The sequence below is a fragment of the Pyrus communis genome, chromosome 10, assembly GCF_963583255.1.
Source record: "Pyrus communis chromosome 10, drPyrComm1.1, whole genome shotgun sequence".
NCBI classification, from domain to species: Eukaryota; Viridiplantae; Streptophyta; class Magnoliopsida; order Rosales; family Rosaceae; genus Pyrus; species Pyrus communis.
In genome coordinates, this window is record NC_084812.1 from 24,432,354 (window position 1) to 24,456,052 (window position 23,699).

General features: G+C 38.9%; 2 protein-coding genes across 2 annotated transcripts; both read right to left on the bottom strand.

The window, feature by feature from the left end:
• Positions 1-9,735: 9,735 nt before the first annotated feature.
• Positions 9,736-13,316, bottom strand: LOC137748705 (transcription termination factor MTERF6, chloroplastic/mitochondrial-like). The gene is made up of 2 exons (XM_068488883.1): positions 11,931-13,316; positions 9,736-11,689 (listed from the first exon to the last, which is right to left on the bottom strand). The coding sequence occupies exon 1, from the start codon at positions 13,238-13,240 to the stop codon at positions 12,038-12,040; it is 1,203 nt and encodes a 400-aa protein (XP_068344984.1). The 5' UTR covers positions 13,241-13,316; the 3' UTR covers positions 9,736-11,689; positions 11,931-12,037.
• A 6,560-nt stretch (positions 13,317-19,876) lies between these two features.
• Positions 19,877-22,737, bottom strand: LOC137748867 (transcription termination factor MTERF6, chloroplastic/mitochondrial-like). Its single transcript, XM_068489053.1, has one exon. The coding sequence runs from the start codon at positions 22,598-22,600 to the stop codon at positions 21,449-21,451; it is 1,152 nt and encodes a 383-aa protein (XP_068345154.1). The 5' UTR covers positions 22,601-22,737; the 3' UTR covers positions 19,877-21,448.
• Between the last annotated feature and the right edge of the window lie 962 nt (positions 22,738-23,699).

The window sequence follows — 23,699 nt, forward strand, 5'->3', positions numbered from 1 at the left end:
TTTTTGGTTTTAGCATATTTCAATTTCATTTCTTTTCCTTTGGAGTTTAATAGAGGTTAGTTTTTAGTTATGGAATTTATTTAATTATTATTTCTAACTATTTGTTATTCTATATTTTTTTTTATCATTGGTAGATGGCGCATTATCGTAATAATTGAAAAAAGTTGTGCTTATATCTCTTTATGTGGGTACGATCTACACCGATTTGTTTTTTCTCTAACAATTAAATATTTAGCCTACTAACATTATTATTCTAATAATAAAAAAATTGGTCATGTATTGCATACGATTGAAACCCAATTTCTCTTGTTGGAGTTATAATCCTATAAAATTGGAATCAAGCTAAACTGTTCGGCCATGTCCTTCCACTTAACAGAGAGCAAGGCTGTTACGTCGTATATTTGAACAGAAAAAAGAACAATCCCGTGAAGTTGTAACAACCCGTCCCGATTAATATTACGGATTTAGGAATGGAAGGGTATTTTGGTAATTTCATTGGGATTGGGCTAGATATTTTAAATTGTTACTTTTGGGTCTTAATTTGTGAGCCACGTGGGGCCAATCCTTACAAATTTGTCCCCCAGCCCACTATTCCATCTCCCTCTCTTCTTTTCCTCTCCTGTGACAAACCACACAACCCTCTCTCTTCAATCTCTCTCTCCCTTGTTGCATCTTTCTTCACCCGAACACCCCACACACATGCATACACACATTCCCTCCGACGAACCATCACCCACCACCATCGTTCGACCTTTCTCTCTCCCTCTCTCTCTCTCTCCTTCTCTGTGAAGCATAGAGACCACCCAAAGTTGCTTAGCACACCCACACGCCAGCAAGTTTCACTGTTCCCGACTAGGTAAGGCTCAAAATGCCATCGCTCATTCTTCCTTTTCAACGTTCTGGGTTATTTTAAGGAATATAAGTATTTTTTGGGGACGTTTGACATAGAAAAAACCAGCTTGGGGATACTTCACCAGATTCCAGCAAAAAACCGAACCTTGCAAGCCATTTTACGGCCGACTCCGGCCATGACTAGCCACGAGATAGATACGTTATTCTTCCTTGTCCCTTGGGCTTTATGTTGGTATATTGTAGGACTCGTTTTAGTTGAGTTTTGGGGTTGAACAGAGCTCGGGAAGCTTCGGCTTTCTTCTTCCTCGAAAATCGGCCAACCCAGCCTGAAATGGGTCAAACCTAATCCACAACCCTAGGCCAGCCCAAACCTTTGGGCCATGGAATCCGACCCAAACTCTTAGCCTAAACTCTGTTACCGAGGCCTAACCTTATTGCCCAAAACCCCCCAGCCCAACCTAGAACCCTGGCCAATGCATGGGTCCGCACATGGGCGCCTGTCTTGGCCGGCGCGCGGAACACACGCCCCTCCACCGGAGGTACTGTGGATGGCGGAGTCGGGGACTTATCTGGCCAACTTTCCGGAGACCTAAATCAGCGCGTGGCAGTCCGGGCCGCTGCCCTATGGCAGTGCGTGAGGGTGCGTGGGGGTACCCGAGGTCCCCCGCTATGTTTTTCGACGTCCTGAATCTCTTTATGACGTCCGTTTTCTGAAATTCAATCGTTATTATAGAGTTTTATTAATTTGTACCTTCATGTGCTTAGGTGCAATTGTTTATGGCGTTTCCATCTTCTCTAGTTTGCACGATTCTTCGACAGCAAAGTGTCTGTGAGTGGACCCCTTCTAAAATGCATATTTTACTATTAGAAATGCATACATAAAAAGCATGATTTTATGGCTACATTTTTTGAAACGTTTATGAGTAAATTGTTTTCACGCTTTATGAATTATCATGCTTTATTGACTTTATGTTCTTTGTGGTATATATGATTGATGACTATATACCTACTTATGAACATGTGTGTGTGTGTGTATTTCAAAATGGAGCTCAGTAACTAAAACGTCATATCGTAAAACCACGTTCATAAGTAGGTATATAGTCATCATATATATATATACACACATATATATACACACACACATTAGAAATATAATGTTAATGTTTTTATGTGTTTATTTAGTAGTTATTCATACGATCTGCCTACGGGCGAATGATACTTATATATTGGCTTCAGTCGGGTGATGTAAGAGCTTACTGGTGAATGATACTACCTACGGGCAAATGATACTTATATATTGGCTTCGGTTGGGTGATGTAGGAGCCTACGAGCGAATGATACTACCTATAGGCGAATGAAGTGTTCTATATGCCTTCGGGCGGGAGATAATACCACTACTTAGCCCACTATATATAATATATGTTTTTGCGAAGGTTTTATGACATGCTAGGGTTTTTGGAAAACCTATTACATATTATGTTATTGAGTTTTCATAAACTTTGGGGGTTAGTACGTTGTTGATTAACTATTTTAGTATTACTTATATATCAACTTGGTTCACTCATGTTTTGTTTTGTGCCCCTTCGGGACTTAGAATCGAGGAGTACAATCCCGGCGTCAAGGCACTCCCACATTGGCATCTTCGAATCCTCTCGGGTGTAGGACCCATCCTTTTGTTCATTCAGTTTTATATTATTCATTTTAATGTCTCGGATTAGTTGTATGCTCTAAACACATTCCACAATTGCATATTCATTATAATTAAATTTACAAGTTTTATTTATGTCGGTTAACTGTTTTTAGTTCTCATGCATCCTAATATGGCTTTGTCACATTCGAGTGTCGGCCAACACATGCCTAACATGGTGTTTGGAGAATATCAGGGTCGGGTGTGTCAAAAGTCATCTCACCTTTTAAGCCCATCTCAACGAGCAATCTCCTTCGTCATGTCTTTCCAGTTTGCCACCACCTCCACTACCGTATCACAAAAAAAACCTCATTTTCATGTCCCACTACATAGCCTAGAAAGCTAATCAAGATTGATTTAGTGACGTCATAAAGCTAGCTATGGCCCAAATTCTCTTTATCTTTGGTCACCATTTGTCTGAAAGGCCAAAACGAAGAGATTTCTTGACAAATGCTTGGATTTGATCAAAAATTAATGCTCTTGTGGGTGTAAAGACACATGTTATAAAATTAGGTTGGAGACATGGAAGGAAGGAGACGGCCACTTGGGACAGCAGATCCGTGCCTGGGTTTTTTATTCCTTATTTTTCTATTTTGCTTTAATACTAGGGGTAGGTTCCATATGGTTATCGAACCAAAACCCTCGTACTAATTACCGTACCAGACTTTTGGTTTGACAAAATCTATTACCATTACTATACCAAATTTTTAGTATACCAAAGTTCGGTATTGCCAAATAGTTCGGTTGGCATGTATGGCAATGGTAATTACCAATTTATTTTGGGACAAAATCTATTTCTATTTTTTTAACCCAATTCAAGGGCAAATTTTTTTTCTTTTTTTTTTTTTTTTTTTTTTTGTACCTTTATCTCATACATTGTAGTTTAAATTCATCTATTATTCATCATTCACAATTCACACATACAATAATTCAAATGATGCATCAAGATTCATGATGAAAATTAAGCTTACAATCCAAATAGAAGTTACGTACCAAAACAAATAGAAGTTAACAATCCAAATAGAAGTTAAAGTTTCAAACCAAATGAAAATTGGAACTAAACTTCAAAAAGTAAAATTCATTGATCAATTCTTCAAGCTTAAGATGTCAAAGCTTTTGGAGGAGGCATTGAATTTGTAGAAGATTGAGCTTGTGTCAAGTCTACATTACAAATAAAGAAAACATATTAGTAGCAAGAAGAATTTAAGTTGAAAACCATATAAAAATTAAAGCATATCTTACTTGTTTCTACTTCTTTCATTTTCTTGTAAAATTGAAGCATATCTTCCTGTGGTTCCGTACAAAAGTTTACTTCATCCATCCTAAACCAATCACTAATACACACTGGTGCCTCTACCATTTTAGGAGTCAAGAATGCCTTAAAAGGGTCCACAACCTTAATCTCTAGGCTAAAAGCATTTTCACTAGCAACGGTAAAAGTGGGGTTTGCAAAGATATCCTTAACTACTTGTGAAAGAATTGAGAACCCTTTTGTGTTTGAATTCCACCACATCAAGAGATCAAAGTCACCAACAACAATATAAGTAGGGTTTTATTTTCAAATTATTGGAATTTTATAAATATATATAAAATATATTATAAATATGCATTATAAAATTATATATTATATAATTTTATAAATGATATATTATATTATATTTTTGGTACGGTATGGTAATACCATGGTAATGGTATCCATTACCAATACCGTACCATGAAATTTCTGTACGGTACAATACTGTACCATTACCGATTGGCACAAAATCGGTATGGCATGGTTGGCAATTCGGCAAAAAAATCCACCCCTATTTAATTCTACTTAGTATTGCAGAGATTTATCCGTGTATCTGAAACACCGGATGATAAATCACATGCCATTATACAAGTGAAATTCTATAATATTCTTTAAAATCAGTTTCGCCCCAACTTTGTCCACTCAAATGGTCATTTTCCATTCCATTTAGTTTTAATTAGTTTTAAAAAAAAAAACTTGCCCCAAAGCGTCCCTAGGTGGTTTTGGAGACGTCAGTAAAATTGCCTCTATTTTGTGGGAGTAATTAGGCTCCATTAAGGCGCACCTGGGTGGCTGAGGTTGTGAAATCCCGTCCCCGGAATTTTAGTATTCATTATGTATCTCGTAATTTAAATTCGTATTTCACATTTATGTTAATTTTATTACTTAATTTTAATTCCGTAAATTTTGGGATTTAAATCGAATAGTTATCGGGTTTGAATTTTCGTAATTAATCTTTAAGATTCATTGACCTTTCGAGGTCACAAGTAACGTTTTCGAATAGATCTCGAAACCACGAGCACATAGGCAGAAACCTTTTGGGAGTCCAGGTTTTAACGGTGTAGTTATGGACATTTGAAGTTGTTACTAAATTATAGATTTTAAGTTTATTTTGAAACTCCCACCTTGTGGGAAAGGGACCAATGAGATAAGAGAGTGAAGGACCAACTAGAAATGGGAGAGAAAAGGAAAAAAAAAAAAAAAAGGGAATGGTTGCTGCCAGGTGGCAACGGGAGAGAAAAGGAAGGGAAGAGTGACCAGTGGGAAGGGAGAGGAAGGAAGGGAAAGGAGAGACCCAAAAATGGTTCATCTTTCACCCTCAAACCACCATTTTTGACTTGGCCATATCTTCTTCATCCAATTCCGTTTTGGGTAATCTTGGTGTCCATGGAAAGCTCTTAATGAGTCTTACATCCCTGCATTGTTAGATTTCCATTTTTCCTTTCCATTTTTCTAGGTCGAAGCCACAAAGTGCCGAGGGTTTTCCGGCGAGTTTTCTCATTTTATGGTGATTTCGACAATGATTACCATCGATCATCACTACTAATAGACTCCCCTCAACCCCTGGAGCAAGGCTCAAGCATTGGATGAGGCGTCGGAGTTCGTTCTGGCGATGAATCGAGGAACACCTATTTCTAGGGTCTCTTGTGGGTTTGGATGAAATTGAGACACTTCCTGGCTAAATTAGACTTGGCCACAGGTATGAAAATTGCTCCCCTAACTGAGATATACTTGCCTGTAAAATTTGGTAATTTTTGGAAATTGTTGAACTTTCCGACAAGTCGGGGTGGCCGACCGCATCCCGCGGCGGCGCGTGACCAGTGGGGCGACGATGTCTTTCCAAGTCCAATTAGATGCCCTGAATTCATAATTGGTATCTGTTTGAATTGGTTTGATTGTTTGAACTTAGTTTCATTATGATAATCACTTGATCAAAATTTGAATTGACGATCCGACCGTTGGATCGTCACCAAACTTTAATGCGTTATAGAATCATTATGATAATCACTTGATCAAAATTTGAATTGACGATCCGACCGTTGGATCGTCACCAAACTTTAATGTGTTATAGAACGTAATATTTGAGGATAGATGGAACTGACGGATTCGGAATCCGACGTACGGATCTTCCCGAATTAGATTTCTAAGTTAGTAAAAGTAAGTGTTAACCGCCGCCTAATTCTAGCAATTGGCTGAGATCCGACCATCGGATTGCGATGAGATTTTAGCATGTTGTTCTTAGAGCATAATTTGGACCTTAGGAAGTTACAGATCTAGATTATGATGTGTGAATCTTACGGATTAAATTGCTAGGGTGTGGACCACACCGTTGATGGTTGGTCAACAGGTTTTGAACCATTTGAATTACTAAAATTAGTATAACTAGAGACTCAGTAAAGCTTTGTGGATTTGTCTCGGTGAGTGACTTTAATATATGTGATATGGTGATTACCCGATTCATTATATTAATATCCTTTGTGGATATGACATGGCTTTATAAATGTGTTTTCTGTTAAAATGTGATTCTTTTATAATTGGCCATCGATCTATTTTTATTAAATGTGATTTGATTCATGGATTGGTAATATTTGTGAAAAAGTGATTTGAATTGCATATTGAATTGTTTTGTAAATTGAGGGCTAGTAGGGGACTATGACCCTGCTTGGTTAATCCACGTTAGGGAGTCACTAATGGTCCTGCTTGGTTAATCCGCATTGGGGGACCATACTACATATGGATCACGCTTGGTTAATCCGCGTTAGGTGATCCTTATGGCCATTTATACTTAAGGGTGATCATGATTGGTTAATCCGCGTTGGGTGATCACTGCCTAACAGTTCTGTAGGTGTGACTCTACTTGGTTAATCCGTGTTGAGGGGTCACTACCTACCTGATTATCTTGACCTTGCTTGGTTAATCTGCATTGGGGGGTCACTAGTGGTCCTGCTTGGTTAATCCGCATTGGGAGACTATACTATATATGGATCGTGTTTGGTTAATCCGCGTTGGGCAATCCTTGTGGCCATGTATGCTTAGGAGTAATCATGCTTGGTTAATCCGCATTGGGTGATCACTTCCTAACAGTTGTATGAGTGACTCTGCTTGGTTAATCTGCATTGGGGGGTCACTGCCTACTTGGTTACTTTCTTAGGGGTAGCTTTGCTTGGTTAATCCACTTTGGGGGGCCACTTCCTGTTTGGTTACTTATGTAGGCTTCGGCCAAACTATGTCCCTCTAACCCTAGTTTTTAATGTACATATGAACGATGGTTTTTTGAGAATCTTGACGGTTTGAATGGGAAAAGTTGTTGGATGTCTGGGTGACTCATTCGAAGTTGATAGAGACTTGACTATGTTTTCATATTTACAAACTTATATTTGAGGTTTATAAACTGTGATCGATGGTCTTTCTTTTTATTGATTATCACATATTTGTATTATTGTCACTCACTCGAGCTCCACAGCTTACCCAAGTTCCGTTTGGCTGATGCACCATTTCCATGATGTAGGCACTGATTTTACATATGACAGGTCTGGATAGATTATGAGAAACTGCTTGATATTTTGGTTCCATTGAGTGGTCCGGAATCTAGGCTCTCGCTCATTCCTATAAGGTTAGTCTAAAACCCTAGATTCGAGTGAATGAGAATTACCCACAATAGACCTTGTTAATATAAAATAGATTTACCATGTTATTGATCATAATCCAAGTAGGAAATTATATAGAGTTCCTTGGTTAAATTTGTGAAATGATATGTTACTGCATTCATTGATTAACATAATTAAATGCTAAGATCATGTATCTTTGATTCATGAATTGATTGATGGGATTGTGGAATGACCTTGGTTATGGTTGTTATTATTCTGATTATTTTAGTTGATCAATGTGGCCTGAGAATAATATGTGCTTCATTGGTTATTTGATATGTTACATACTGTGGATGGAAGTATCGTGCTGAAAACATGGAATTTATATGATGGATGGAATGAGAATCTTGAACGGCATGTTGGTTAGTTTTGTAGCCCTGAACTTGGTAATGTCATGCATGTCAAGTTCTAATAATTGATTACAGAATGCTATGTATTCCAGTTAGAACGCACTAGAATAAATGTCTAAATTAGTGCACGACGAACTACAAATGGCTTGATCCCTAATGAGGGTACGTAAGCAGTCTAACGAGGAGTTTAGATGCAGTCATAAAGTATACAAAAAATTACTATGTGATTCGATTCTCGAGTTGTGATTTGCCATATCCCAGAGGCGAGGTATGTTAAGATACGAGTATTTGGTGATGTCACGTGTCGATCCTGGACGTATGTCGGGATCGGGGCGTGACAGAGGTGTGCCTCAAGGCATTTGATCGGTCATCCTTTTTGTCTAAAAGTTGTCGAAATCTGGAAAGAAAAAAAAAAAGAAATTGAAATCTGGGGTTTTAGTTGCATTCGGAGAAGATGAAGAAGAAGACAAAATTGTTGGCTGATATTTCTTTATTTTAATTTTTTGTTTCTCTAAACTGTCACTTCTGACCAATAGCTATTATCTAGCATATTTCTTTCTGTTTGGTTTTTATTTTTAATACTAGCATATGCTCACACACTTTATGTGTGTGAATGTTTTTTTTATTTTATTTTTGTCTTTAAGATAAGAAAAGGGGAGAAAGAGAGAATGTGAAAATGGGGGGGATGAGTTTTTGTTTTTTTTTTTTTTAAATTAAAGATTTGTTAGGATCACATGTACATTATGTTTTTCAAAAAAATTGTAAAATTTAGTTTGTGCAAAATTATTTTATCTATAATTTTAATTTGTATAGAAGAAAAAAATGCATTTTCATCCTTTTTTAGGTAACGAAAAATTTCATTAATATGTAATTTAGATTATTTTATAAATCTCAAATGACTAAAAGTTGTGCAGAAAGAAAAAAAAAAGACTTTTATACTTTTTAATATTATTTTATAAATACCAATAAACTCAAAAAACTTTTATACTTTTTAATATTATTTTATAGATCCAAAAATTGTGTGGCCAGTTGAAAAAATAAGGCTTGTTTTATTAACACTCCACATTTTGTTGGTTATACCCCACATACTTAATACACCCATATTTACTTTTTAAATTAAAATTTTCTTAACACATCCCACATATTTTCCAATACTAACCTCACACCTCACATCTCATACACCCCACACCTCACATCTCACACACCCCACAATCATCAACTAATTAACCACAATTCAAACTCTTCATCTCTTTCAAACAAAAGAATAATACACATTTAAAAGACAAGAAAGATGAATTAATTGTTGTATAAAATCTCCATCTTGCCGTTTGATTTATAAACCTGTCAAATTTTCTTGAATGATCACGTTGGATTCTAAGAAGCCCAATAGACAAATGATAGGAACTGTTCTTATAAAGTCATGTCAATTCCAACCAGCCAAAAAACATTGAATTTCTTCATTATCAAACAGCCACAAGAATATTACATTTAATTACATCTTAAAATTTTACAACATTCTCCAATTTTCTTCATATTTCTTGGATTCCAATTTGAGCAGGGCTTTACAAAAAGTCAATTTTTTTATTTCATTATTCAAATAATATTTTGAATGTGAAAATCAATTAATGAACAAGGAGCAAAACTTTATTTTTTTTGTTCCGTTCATCAAAAGATATTTTCTTCATCAACATGTGCGTTTTTAGGGGTTTGTTCTATAATGGAGAGTACGAGTAGCTATGAGGGCTCAAATAGTCATTTCATATTTGAGTTACAAGTTGTTTAACATAACATTTTTAAGTGGAATATATTCAAAAACATGTATAGTGTTAATAAATAAAAACCCAAAAAAATAGCATCATTTTGTTTTTATTATTCTTTTGTAACGTTATACATTGTTCTTGTTTTTCTCTTTTAAGACTCTACCTATACCACCAAAATATTATACATAATATATATGAAAAAATTTAGATTCTGTGAGGCTTCACCTCACGCTTCAAGGCTTTCGCCTAGGCCTAGCTATACATGAGACGCCTCGCCTACGCTTTCGCCTTTTAAAATTTTGGTCTCAATTCATTGAACATTTTGTCAAATAGACGTTAAAGTAAAAAGGTGCATGAACATTTCATCTTTGACACCACCTTTCACCCTCATCCTGCCTGTTTAAAAAATTCCAATTCCATTTTTTACAACTGTAGTTCAAACGCTCATTTATCTTCATGCGGAGCAGTTAATATCGGAATGTGAGACTAAATATGGATCATATATCAACGACACGATGGGGATAGACGAGTAATGTGGCTCAATGATGGGGATAGACACTCGGGTGCCAATGCCGACGAAACAAAGCGAGGTACATCACCTACATTTCCCGACACAGACCTCGCCAATACGTAGTTCTCCACATCTTCAATCTCCTTTATTAATCCTTCAACATCGAAACCTAAACAACAGAACACCTTCCGAATCAATCTCTTCACGAAACAGAAACAGAGGGCGGTTTTGGCGATCATTTCTGAAGGTCATCCCATCTTGTTCACTAAAAGATCCATTGCTAGCATTAGTTTCTTCTCGGACACAATCATACACCGTGGTGCCGCCTCAGAGCAGAGAGAACATCCTCGGACCAACCCCACCTCTTAGAAACCTGGCGACTTCGATTCCATACAGACCTATAATTTGATAAGGCAAGTGGTGAAAATACAGCACAAGGGAATCACAATGGCACAATGATGCTTACCCAGGCCATGGCCACTGAGAAAAGGCTAGCTTCCACAGGCACTTATTAACAGACTAAAAAAGAAGAAAGTATTTATATCATCAAGTTACTAGCCGCAGATAGCGATTGGATTCATTGGAGAGATTCCACCAAAAATCTTCCCCATCATTACTATCAGACTAATGCAGACAGCAATTGGAGTCGTTTATCCACACACAAAGCGATTTCCAATTACAAATCTTATCAAAGCCTGATCTTTTGTCCCTTGGAAAATGCAATAATCAGCGACAAGAGCTGCCTTTTCATGTTTAATAACGCAAGCTATGCATAAATTCTTACAAACACAAGGGAACCACAATGACAGTGATACTTTACCCAGCCATTGCCACTGAAAACTAGGATGCTGCTTGTGGAGGAATATCATTAGACATTAGTAGAGCATAACACAGACAACTCGCAGACAATCGATGATATCTGACACAACTGATAATGTGAAAATTCAGACAAGTTGCTTTTGTATTTTTCATCTCCAGAATAGATTATAATGTGTACAATCTACTGAAGGCAGTTCCCAGACGAACAAACTCAAGAACCATCTACAGTTGAAGGCACCACAACCACGGAGCAGCGCATGTCATCATCAAGCTGTTTTCAGATAAGTTAACAAGATAATGCACTGTTAATTTGTTACACCTGGACCTCTACTTTTCCTTGCAGACACTCCCTAATTGAGGTACTTTGTCTATACACTTGGAGTTTCCATCCAAATAGGCCTAGGGAATTGGACAAATTCAGCTGCACATCTCCTAGCTAGTTCCTTACCATGAAATCTAACCCTTGCACATGCCACTTATTTCCCTCCATAGCACAAAGAACTCGAGCGCGCGCGCTGCACACACACACACACACACAACCCTTCCACATGTCACTTATTTTCCTCCAAAACACAAAGAATGCGCGCGCCGCACACACAACCCTTCCGCACGCCACTTATTTTCTTCCAAAGCACAAAGAATGAACGCGCCCACACACACACACACACACTGCATGGAGTTGCAGGTTTTTTCATTCCTTCATTGCTACAATAGATTAGATTGAACCCCAATGAAGCAACATGTGTGTATAATCTATCAAATGCAGTTCCTGTACGAACAAAGTCAAGAACATCAATCTTAAGTTGAAAGCACCACAATCAGGTCAAATCTCAAGTTAATTTCAAATACAACAACAACTACAAAGCCTTTTCCCACTAAGTTAATTCCAAATAAGAAAGTAAATATATAACTAAAGTAGCTAGACAGTGGAACGCTAAGACAAACAAATAATTAACAAATGAATTCATTTCGAGAAAAATATAAAACAGTAGTTAAGTTCACAAACATACAATGCTGAGCCAAAAGTTAGCTCCTACCAATGGAAATGAACAGCGCTGCATCTACGATACTACCACCATCAGATATCCTGGACTTCAACTCTTTTGTCCTACCACCATCATACATCCTGGACTTCAACTCTTCCTTGATACACACTCAATAACTGAGGTACTTCATTTATATTTCTGGCCACAAACCTCTCCAAGAAATACTTCTCCGCAGGCACCAACAAAGAATACAAACTCACATTTTCAATCCCCTTTATCAATCCTTTCAACAATAAAACTTTAACAACTGAACACCTTGGAACCAATCTCTTCTCCAAACTTAAACAGAGGACCAGCGGGCTTTTTGCAATCATTTTTGAAGACCACCCCATCTCGTTCACTAAAAATTCCAGTGCTCGTATTAATTTCTTCTCCGAGACAATCATACAATTAGGCTGACTCCTGAAGGCAGCGAGAACATCATCCTCAGACCACCCCCACCTCTTATAAATTTTGCGACTTCGATTCCATACAGACCTATTCCTAACACACAATGCGTTCATTGCTAACACCGAAGTTGATTTTTGCAGATCAAAACCCATTTCACTAAGCTCATCCACAAGTTGACCAAGATCTTTAGGCTTTAGCTTTAAAGTGCTGGGATGATAAGTAAGCAACAGGGAAATACAGGATTGGGGCATACCTGATTTTTTCAAAACCTCAATATTTGGCGCTACCTTCTTGGAGTGGCCCTCAACGAAAATCCAGGAGCCGCGCTTTAAAACGGAAACGACATTTTTCTGAGAAAGCAGACTCCTAAGGAAATCATAAGTGGGTGCAATCCGTTTCTCCAAGCTCGTAGACAAAAGCTTCGGTCCATATGCCAGAGTTTTTGCAAGGTCCCCCCTTGAAACTCCTAGAGAAGCGAAAAACTCAAGCTTTGGCAAAAGGGTTTTCTCCGTATTGGAGTTAAGAACTGGAGAGTGATTCCTGACGATCCTGGAGATCTGGGTCTCAGATAATCCATGGTTTCTGAGAAAGGACAAAACGGAGTCTGCTCTTTTGGGGGATCGCAACTTGACCCACTTAGACGCTGAAATCGCACCTTCCGGGGACAGCCCACATGAGTTTATGAGGTAATTGACTGTGAAATCATGGTGGGTTTCTGAGATTTCTGAGGTGAAGTGACTGCAGAGTAGCAGATTTTGAAGAGGAAAATGTAAGGGTTTTACATCTCCAACGACAAATCGTTTAAATGTGGAAGCAACTATGCAGGAAGATGGAGAATAACAAAATCTGAGAGTAACGACTTTCAATTTGGAAAGCAATACCATCGTTTCAGTTAATAATAGATGATCAATTTCAAATTTGGAACTGGCAACGGCCCCAAAAACCCCTACCAGGTCTTCCGCTCACTGGGCTTTTGGTTTTAGCATATTTCAATTTCATTTCTTTTCCCTTGGAGTTTAATAGAGGTTAGGTTTTAGTTGTGGAATTTATTTAATTATTATTTCTAACTATTTGTTATTCTATATTTTTTTTATCATTGGTAGATGGCGCATTATCGCAATAATTGAAAAAAATTATGCTTATGTCTCTTTATGCGGGGACGATCCACACCGATTCGTTTTTTTTCTAACAATTAAATATTTAGCCTACTAACACTATCATTCTACTTACAAAAAAGTTGGTCATGTCTTGCATATGATTCAAACTCAATTTCTCTTGCTGGAGTTATACCATGCCGTGCCTATGCCTACATGCTTAGTGTAAAAGTTACTGGTAAATGGGTTCAATGCCGTGCCTATTGTTAAAACCCAAAGAACCACAAGAAACCTGAGCAAGGAGAAAAACTGATGCACACTATTTTCAGGAAGGATTTGCTTATTAATTCAAAGATGATAATGGCCTTTTAAAAGGCTTTACAAGATAAAGGAATGTAAATGCAACAGCCCACGATTTTACAGCTCCTAGAATCGTGGTATTTGACTAAGCTTGAAACTGAAAGTGCAACAAACCTGTTCCTAAGAATCAGGCATTTATTAACAGCTACAAAACCAACTACGTGAGTAGCCTTAGAAACAAAGAAACCTAAGCCAACAACTTTAACATCCTCCCTTAAACTGAATACCAAGTTATTCAGTTTACTGTTGGATAAGAACCAACACCCATCAAACTTCGCAATTTCACGAACACATCAAACTTCAAGGGCTTTGTAAAAATATCTGCAACTTGCTCCTGGGTTGAACACTGAACCAATTCCACAGTTCCCTCCTTCGTAAGATCACGAAGAAAATGAAAGCGAACATCAATGTGTTTGCTACGACCATGCAAGATTGGATTTCTTGAGAGTTTGATGGTTGATACGTTGTCACAGAATAACACCGTAGCCTTGCTTTGATCATAACCTAGTTCCCTTAGAACTCTTCTTAGCCAGATAGCTTGACAAGCACCGGACGCTGCAGCAATGAACTCAGCCTCAGTGGTGGAAAAAGTGACCACTGGCTGTTTCTTCGAGGACCAAGATACAGCACCTGAGCTCATTAAAAACACATACCCCGAAGTGCTCTTCCTGTCATCTTGATCACCTGCATAATCACTATCCATGTATCCCAGAAGCTCTTCATTTCCTCCCTTCTTATAGAACACCCCGAAACCAATAGTCCCTTTCACATATCTCAATACTCTTTTTGCTGCCTGTAAATGCATTTCAGTAGGCCTCTCCATGTACCTACTGATCAAACTCACTACATATGTCATATCCGGACGTGTAGCAGTCAGATACATAAGACTTCCAACAATTTGTTTGTAAAAAGTGCTGTCTACCCTAACTCCACCTTCGTCCTTCACCAGCTTGAATCCAGGAACTACTGGATTATTCACTGGATTGCATTGATCCATTCTGAACCTGTCGAGCACCTCCTGCGCATATTTTCGTTGCCCAATGAAGATACCATCAGATCTCTGCGATACCTCAATGCCAAGAAAGTACTTCATCTTTCCAAGATCCATCATATCAAATTCTATCATCATAGACTGTTTGAAATCTTTGAACATAACTTCATCATTTCCAGTAAATATGAGATCATCAACATATAGACAAATAATCAAAACTTTACCTCCCTCTGCTGTTTTGATGAACAAAGTATGTTCATATGGACACTTCTTGAAACCTTCATTAATAAAGTAAGTCTCTATACGGCTGTACCAAGCTCGTGGAGCTTGTTTAAGACCGTACAAGGCTTTCTTAAGCTTGTACACTTTGTGTTCTTGTCCCGTTTTTTCATAGCCAGGAGGCTGAGCAACAAAGACTTCCTCATTTATCTCTCCATGCAAAAATGCAGACTTGACGTCTAGTTGATAGATCTCCCATCCCTTTTGAGCAGCCATCGAAATCACAACTCGAATCGTGTCTAGTCTCGCTACAGGTGCAAATACCTCATCATAATCTATCCCATACTTTTGGCTGTACCCTTTTGCAACGAGTCGCGCCTTGTATTTGTCGACTTCTCCATTCTCATTGAGTTTCGTCTTGTAGACCCACTTCACCCCGATAACTTTACTGCCAGTTGGTAACTCTGTAAGTTCCCACGTATCGTTTCTTTCTATTGCCTCGATCTCCACGTTCATGGCTGCCCTCCATTTCTCATTTTTTACTGCATCTTCATAAAACATGGGATCACTGTTAATGAACAAAGCCAAGTTGACAAAGTCTTCTTCCTCAGAGAGGCCTTGCCCACTCTCATAATCATTCATCCATGTTGGCGGTCTTCGTGTCCGTGCCTCATGAGGTGAATCTTCTTGAGCACCATGATCCACCTCTTCGACATCTTCACTGTCTTCAGTTTCACCACTGTCCTCATATTCTTCAGTGCTACTGATTTCTGACTCCTCATTTGCATCAACTTCTGTCTCTACTTCTTCATCTGTTTCCCACTCAAGGTTAGCAACAATGGCTTCCTTGTAGCAAGCCTCCCAATCCCAGCTTTGATCTTCTTCGAAAACAACGTCTCGGCTTACAATTATTTTCTGAGAGATTGGATCAAATAATCTGTAAGCTTTTGACTCGTCACTTACCCCAAGAAATATGCATTTCTGACTCTTATAGTCAAGCTTTATCCTTCTATTGTCAGGCACATGAACGTGCGAGATACATCAAAAGATTCTGAAATAGTTCACTGATGGTTTGACTCCACTCCATGCTTCTTCTGGTGTCTTGCTTCTCACGGCAAATGTGGGACTTCTGTTGAGAATATGCACTGTCCAATTAACAGCTTCAGGCCAAAATGTTTTTGGGATATGCTTTCCAGAAAGCATACTGCGAACCATGTTCATAATCGTCCGATTCTTCCTCTCGGCAACTCCGTTTTGCTGGGGAGTATATGCAGCTGTCAGTTGTCTTCGAATTCCATTCACATCACAAAACGTTGTGAATTCTTGTGATGTGAACTCCCCCCCACGATTAGTGCGAAGAGTCCTTATGTATGCTCCTGTTTCCTTTTCAACTCTAGCTTTGTAATTCTTAAAGACAGCAAAAGCTTCAGATTTTTCAACCAAAAAATATACCCAAGTCTTTCGACTAAAGTCATCGATGAAAGTAATAAGATACCGTTTTTTACTGTTTGATGTTGGATTTATAGGCCCGCAAATATCAGCATGTACTAGCTGAAGGATTCCAGAAGCCCTCCATGCTCTTTCCTTTGGAAATGCGTCCCTTCGTTGTTTCCCCACCAAGCAATCTTCACAGACTTTAAAGGGAGTTTTGAATTCTGGCATACCCTCCACCATTTTCTTTTGTTGAAGAACTTTAAGACCACTCCAGCTTAAGTGCCCATATCGACAGTGCCATAGTTGGGATTGGTCTGTGATAAGAGAGACAAGACACCTTTGTTCCTTTATCTGACACCGAGCAATGATAATGAACATCCTGTTGTGTGACATTGACGTTTGAATAATTAAACCCCTCTCAGGATGAAAAATCTTGCAGGTTCCATGTTGCATGAGAACCGCAAGACCCTTCTCTTGGAGTTGCCCAATGCTCAGTAGGTTGTTCCTCAATTCTGGTACGTAAAACACCTCGGTGATCACGTGCATGATGCCATCAATCTCCATTCGAATGCTCCCCTTTCCTTGTACTTCCATGCGTGCATCATTTCCCAGTTTAACTGAGTCCTGGAGGTTTTTATTAAGATCACAGAAAAACTCTTCCCTCCCACACATATGATTACTACACCCTGAGTCCAAGAACCAAAAACAGTCACTTCTAGCCTTGTTGTCATTCACATATGCCATGAGTAGCATTTCTTCACTTGTCTCAGCAATGTTTGCCTGTTTTTCCTTTTTAGGGCACTCCCATTGAAAATGACCAAGCCCATGACAGTAGTAGCATTCAACCGTGGATTTGTCATACCCAGACCGGCCACGTCCTCTTCCTCTTCCTCGATAAGAACCACGACCCCCACTCCGTCCTCCTGGCTGAAATTCATTTGTGACTTGCAATGCTTGTTCATCCATGGTATGCCTACTCATTCGTTGTTCATGGACGAGTAAACTACTTTGAAGTTCGTCAATGGACAGAATGTCAATATCATTGGACTCCTCTATGGAGCACACAACATAATCAAATTTAGGCGTCATGGACCGTAAGATCTTCTCAATGACCACCACATCACCCATCTGTTCTCCATGAAATCTCATCTTGTTGGCAATGGTGAGTGTTCTTGCAAAATAGTCATTCACTGACTCTCCTGTCTTCATGTGAAGTACCTCAAACTCTTTACGAAGAGCTTGCAGTTGTGCACGTTTTACACGAGCCGTGCCTTGATATTTTTGCTTCAAGGAGTCCCAAATGTCCTTCGCTGTGTCCTTCTTCAAGATTGTCTCCAATATCGATCGATCGATAGCTTGAAACAGATAATTCTTCGCCTTTAGATCTTTAAGCCTGTGCTCCTCGATCGCCTTCTTCTGTGTCTCTGTAGGATCCACTCCTTCTGCTGCTGCAGGAATCCCAACTTCCACCAGACCCCAGTACTCTTTGGATCACAGAAAATTCTCCATGAGCATGCTCCAATGATCATAGTGCCCATCAAACTTAGGAATGGCTGGCTGCACGAAACTGCTTTCACCAGCCATATTGTTACTCCTTCTCACTGAACTCGTGTTTGATTTAAGACTTTGATCAGGCCCCGTGGTGGGGCTCTGATACCAGATGTTAAAACCCAAAGAACCACAAGAAACCTGAGCAAGGAGAAAAACTGATGCACACTATTTTCAGGAAGGATTTGCTTATTAATTCAAAGATGATAATGGCCTTTTAAAAGGCTTTACAAGATAAAGGAATGTAAATGCAACAGCCCACGATTTTACAGCTCCTAGAATCGTGGTATTTGACTAAGCTTGAAACTGAAAGTGCAACAAACCTGTTCCTAAGAATCAGGCATTTATTAACAGCTACAAAACCAACTACGTGAGTAGCCTTAGAAACAAAGAAACCTAAGCCAACAACTTTAACACCTATGCCTATGCCTATGCCCACATGCTTAGTGTAAAAGCAAACTCACATTTTCAATCTGCATCAGCCCTTTCAGCAACGAAACTTTAACAACGGAACACCATTGCCAATCATTGCCGACGGCCAAGCCATCCCATCTTTTTCACTAAAACGTCCGACAGTCATACAGCGTGGGTGCCGCCTGAGAGCAGAGAGAACATCGTCCTCAGACCAACCCCACCTCTTATAAACTTGGCGATTTCGATTACATATGGACCTATTGTTACCACACAACGCTCTTATTGTCTCTAACGACATTGATTTCAGCAGATTAAAACCGATTTGCTTAATCTCATCCGCAAGTTGACCAAGATCTTTACGCTTTAGCATAAAAACGCCGGGACTCTGAAGCATCAACGGAGAAACGCATGATTGGGGCATACGTGATTCTCTTAAAACCTCAATATTTGGCGCCACCTTCTTGGAGTGACCTTCCACGAAAATCCACGAGCCCGACTTGAAAACAGAAACGACATTTTTCTGAGAAAGCAGACTCCTAAGGAAATCATAAGCGGATGCAATCCGTTTCTCCAAGCTCCTCGTCAAAATCTGCGGATTATAGGACAGAGTTGCTGCAAGGCCCTTTCTTGAAATTTGCAAAAGACCTGAAAAATACTTGTCAAAAGGGTTTTCTCCGGATCAAATTGAAGTAGTTCTGAGCGATTCCCAACAAGCTTCGAGATCTGGTCTCGAAGAAAGTACAAAAGGAGTCCGCTCTCTTTGGGGACCGCAGCTTGACCCTCTTGAAGGCTAAAATCACATCTTCTTGAGACAGCGCACGCGAGTTTGTGAGGCAATTGACTGAAATCATGGTTGGTTTCTGAGATTTTTGAGGTGAAATGTCTGCAGCGTAGCAGATTTTCCTCTTCATAATCTGCTACTCTGCAATCTCAGAAACCAACCACGATTTCACAGCCAATTACCTCATAAACTCACGTGCGCTGTTCTGAGAAGGTTCGATTTCAGCCTCCAAGAGGATCAAGCAGACCTGCGGTCCTTGAAGCGCATCATTTTGGTTATAATTCTGACCATATTTGTTGCAAATAGACTTAAATACCCTCACAACAAAGTAGAGTGCAATTGTCAACTCAAACGCACAAGTTGCAAGGATTCAAATTTACATTTCTTTCCTTCATCATTTGTTTTCCCCATCATTTTTCTTCAATTTGCCCTTCATTTTTTTCTTGTACCAAACTACCCATTAATTTGGTTGATCAATTAAGTTACGCGAAATTAAATTCACTGATTGGTGCTAAAATGAGTGAAAAGTACATTCTTGCATTTTTGGTTGATGATTCTTTATTTTGGATTCAATACTTTACAACTCGTGTCCAACAATCAATTCAAAAAGGATGATGCCCGGCTAGGACCAGCGCTTGCTTCCCGACTATTGCATCAATTGTAGCGGCTCAAGCTTGTGTCCGACTATCACAACAATTAGTATCTTACTAGAAACTCAACTAGCACACAGTTCTGTCTCCACGCCTTTGCCATTCGATCTCCCTTGATCTCCATTCAGTCTTCAAGTGGAAGTGGCACAACACTTACGCGGCCATCAATCACCTTTTTAACCTTGCAATATACTAATGCGATAACGCATAATGTATGAAATGAAATGATTTTTTAAATCAATCAATTACGAAAACCACAAGGCACATCCATAAATGATTTCTACTTAAGCGTAGGAAAAACCAATGATCAAAAACTAATTTTTTCTCTAAAAACAAACGGCTACAAAACTGGTTTTTCTTCTCTTAAAATACTTTGGAAAATGCTCTCTGCTCAATGGCTGCTCTAAGCTATTATATATATCGGATTCAAAACTAACACATCCTTATCAACGTATTCCGTAGCTAGATGAAAGAACTGGTAATCATCGAAGATATGTTCACTAAAACACAACAGATTTAGAAGTCAAAATGGTTATAAGGAGCAATGCACTTGGAGTCTGGACTCCGGGTCATACAAGCGGCACGCCTGAGGCTACTTCATTTCTGTGCTAATCTAAACTACTCTTGCATTGCAGTCCTTATCTTCCTATGGAATTCCAAGGAAATATATAATTAGAACATGCATCAAATTTAACACAAGTTATCTAAACAGTGTGGCCCAAAACCTGTTTTTCCTTCCTCCAGTAATTTTAATTCAGGCATGGAAACACAATTTCGCCATTCAAACTAAACTATGGACGACTCAATGTTCAGTTTGATGAACTATCTCTAGCTTTAGAAGTCCTATTCCAACCAGTAATCCAGAAAATAAACATGAACTTTTAACAGAACTGCCCGCCATCTAGTTTCTTCCACTTGGTTCTAATGGTGTTTGCAAGGCAAAATCTCTTGCTCTCTTCCTCGTTCACTTTCCTGCAGCACCTTGGCCAGCCTATATGTAGATTGTGACAGCACCAGACAGATGGGGAAACACTTCAAAGTCAACTAGTGAAGCCATTCACAAGAACTGTGGCTTGAGGTCATTTTCCACGATATCATTTGTAGTCTTATTCATAATTTGAAAGGAAAATTAATGAAAAGGCTGGCTAAACCATTGAATCATTATCTCAAATCCAAACTCCTCCACTCAGCATTACAACTCTAACGAATCAGTATAACACATCTTGTCAAAGCTTCATTTTCGTTTTTCAATAAGCAAGCATTACATAAACTGAACGCTAACAAGGCTAACACAAAGACAATGAAAGTAATAGTTTAGGCAGCCATTGCCACTGAAACCAAGGCTGGCTAGCTGTTCTTGGAAGAAAATTACTAAGTTAGCAGAGCTAAACAGCTAAAGCAGCTATGCAGCAGAATGCAAACACAAAACAAACAAGTATTCGTTTTTCTTTGGCCAAGACTAACATCTGAACTTATTTCTACAGAAATATGAAGAGTGTGTTGGCATAAGTAAAACAGTAGTTAACGAACGAACTTACAAAACTGGGCCAAAAGCTAGCTGCTACCATTGACAATGACGAGCACTGCATCTCCTACCAACATCAAACATCCTGGGCTTCCACTTTCCCTTTATACACGCTTAACAATTGAGGTACTTCATCTATATATCTGAACACAAACTTATCCAAGAAGCACTTCTCCGTAGGTGCCAATAATGAACTCAAACTCACATTTTCAATTTCCTTTATCAATCCTTTCAACACCAAAACTTTCACGACCGAACACCTTGGTATAATTCTACTCTCCAAACTGAGACTCATGACAGTCGGGTATTTGACAATTGATCTCTGCGGCCATCCCATCTTGTTCACTAAAAAATCCATTACCGACGCTATTTTTGTCTCCGACTTATTCATACAGAACGGGTACCGTCTGAAAGCAGAGAGAACATCATCCTCAGACCAACCCCACCTCTTATAAACTTCGCAATTTCGATTCCATACCAAGTTACTATCGTTAAAGCGCAATAATAATACACACATTGCATGCACAAAAGTTGATGTTTGCATATTAAAACCCATTTGCTCAACCCTATCCACAACCTCACCAAGCAGTTTAGGCGTCAGCGCAAAAGCAGTGGGTTGACGAGCAAGCAACAGAGAAATGCAGGATGGGGGCATACCTGATTCTCTCAACATCTCAAGATTTGGCACCAAATTCTTGGAATAGATAAACCATGAGCCCCGGCTCAAAACCGAAACGGCATTTTTCTCAGAAATCATACTCCTAAGGAAGTTGTAAGTGGGTACAATCTGTTTCTCCAAGCTCACACTCAAAATCCGCGGATAATTTGCCAGAAGTTTTCCAAGGCCCTCCCTTGAAACTCCATTCGACCTGAAAAACTCAAGCTTTGGCAAAAGGGTTTTCTCCGGATTGGAGTTAAGAAGTTGTGTGCATGACCTGACGATCTTGGAGATCTGGGTTTCGGAGAATCCATGGCTTCTGAGGAGGGACAAGACGCAGTCTGCTCTTTCTGGGGATTGCAACTCGAACCACTTGGATGCTGAAATCGCACCTTTTGGGGACAACCCACATGAGTTTATGAGGTAATTGATTGTGAAATTAGGATGGATTTCTGAGATTTCCGAGCTCAAGTGTCTGCGGAGTATCGGATTTTGAACAAAGAATGTGATTCTGGAAGCAGCAACTATGCTGGAAGATTGCGAATAGCATAATCTGAGTGTTTGCAGCATACTAGCGGTGTTAGTAGAGTGGAAGCAACTGTGCCGATGACGATCAAATTCAATTGGAAAATCCCCAAAACCCTACCGGCTAATACTTCCCCTTTTTTTAAACAATCAGTACTACTACTATGGTTGGTGCTTTTCTCTTTCGCTTACAAGGGATGTTTTAGATTCAATTTTCGATAAAAATGAATTTAAACTACCTTATTTCTCTTTTGAGCAGTGTGAGGTCCTTGTTTATATAAGTTTTTAGATTAATGATGATAGAATAAAAAGAGTGTATTCAATTGGGAGTTTGAGATAATTTAATAGATTTATAAATTTATAGACTTCTAGGGAGTTCAATTGATTTTATGAGATTCCATGTAAGGGGGTGTATTCAAATGAGATTTTGAAGCATTTTAATTCTTTTAATGAATCTAGGGGTCTTTAATTAAGATTTTAAGTGATTATCTGAAATTCAAATCAGAATTTTAAGATAGTTAATTAAAATTCTTAGAAATCTGAATGTATTCAATTAGTATTTTAAAGCAGTTTATAATATTTCAGGTGTATTCAATTAAAAATTGATTTTCAAGAATTTGAAAAAGTCTAGGAATTCGAGGGAATTGAAGAGATTTCAAAGTGTATTTTAAGCATCCACAAATCTCATCCTCCCCATGAGATTTCGAGGGAATTGAATCAAAATTTTAAATGAAATCTCTACAAATCAATTAAACTCTATAATATTCTATGGATTTATAAATCCATTAAAATCTCTCAAATTCTCAATTGAATACAACATTTTGATTCAATTCTCTCAAAATGTCACATCCCGGCCCGGGGCGGACCACTTCCCGGGCCCGCTCCACCACCGTAGCACGATATTGTCCGCTTTGGGCCTCGACCACGCCCTCATGGTTTTGTTTCTGGAAACTCACACGAGAACTTCCCGATGGGTCACCCATCCTAGGAATGCTCTCACGCGCTACTCGCTTAACTTCGGAGTTCTCATGGAATCCGAAGCCAGTGAGCTCCCAAAAGGCCTCATGCTAGGTAGGGATGGGAATATACATATAAGGATCACTCCCTTGGGCGATGTGGGATGTCACAATCCACCCCCCTTAGG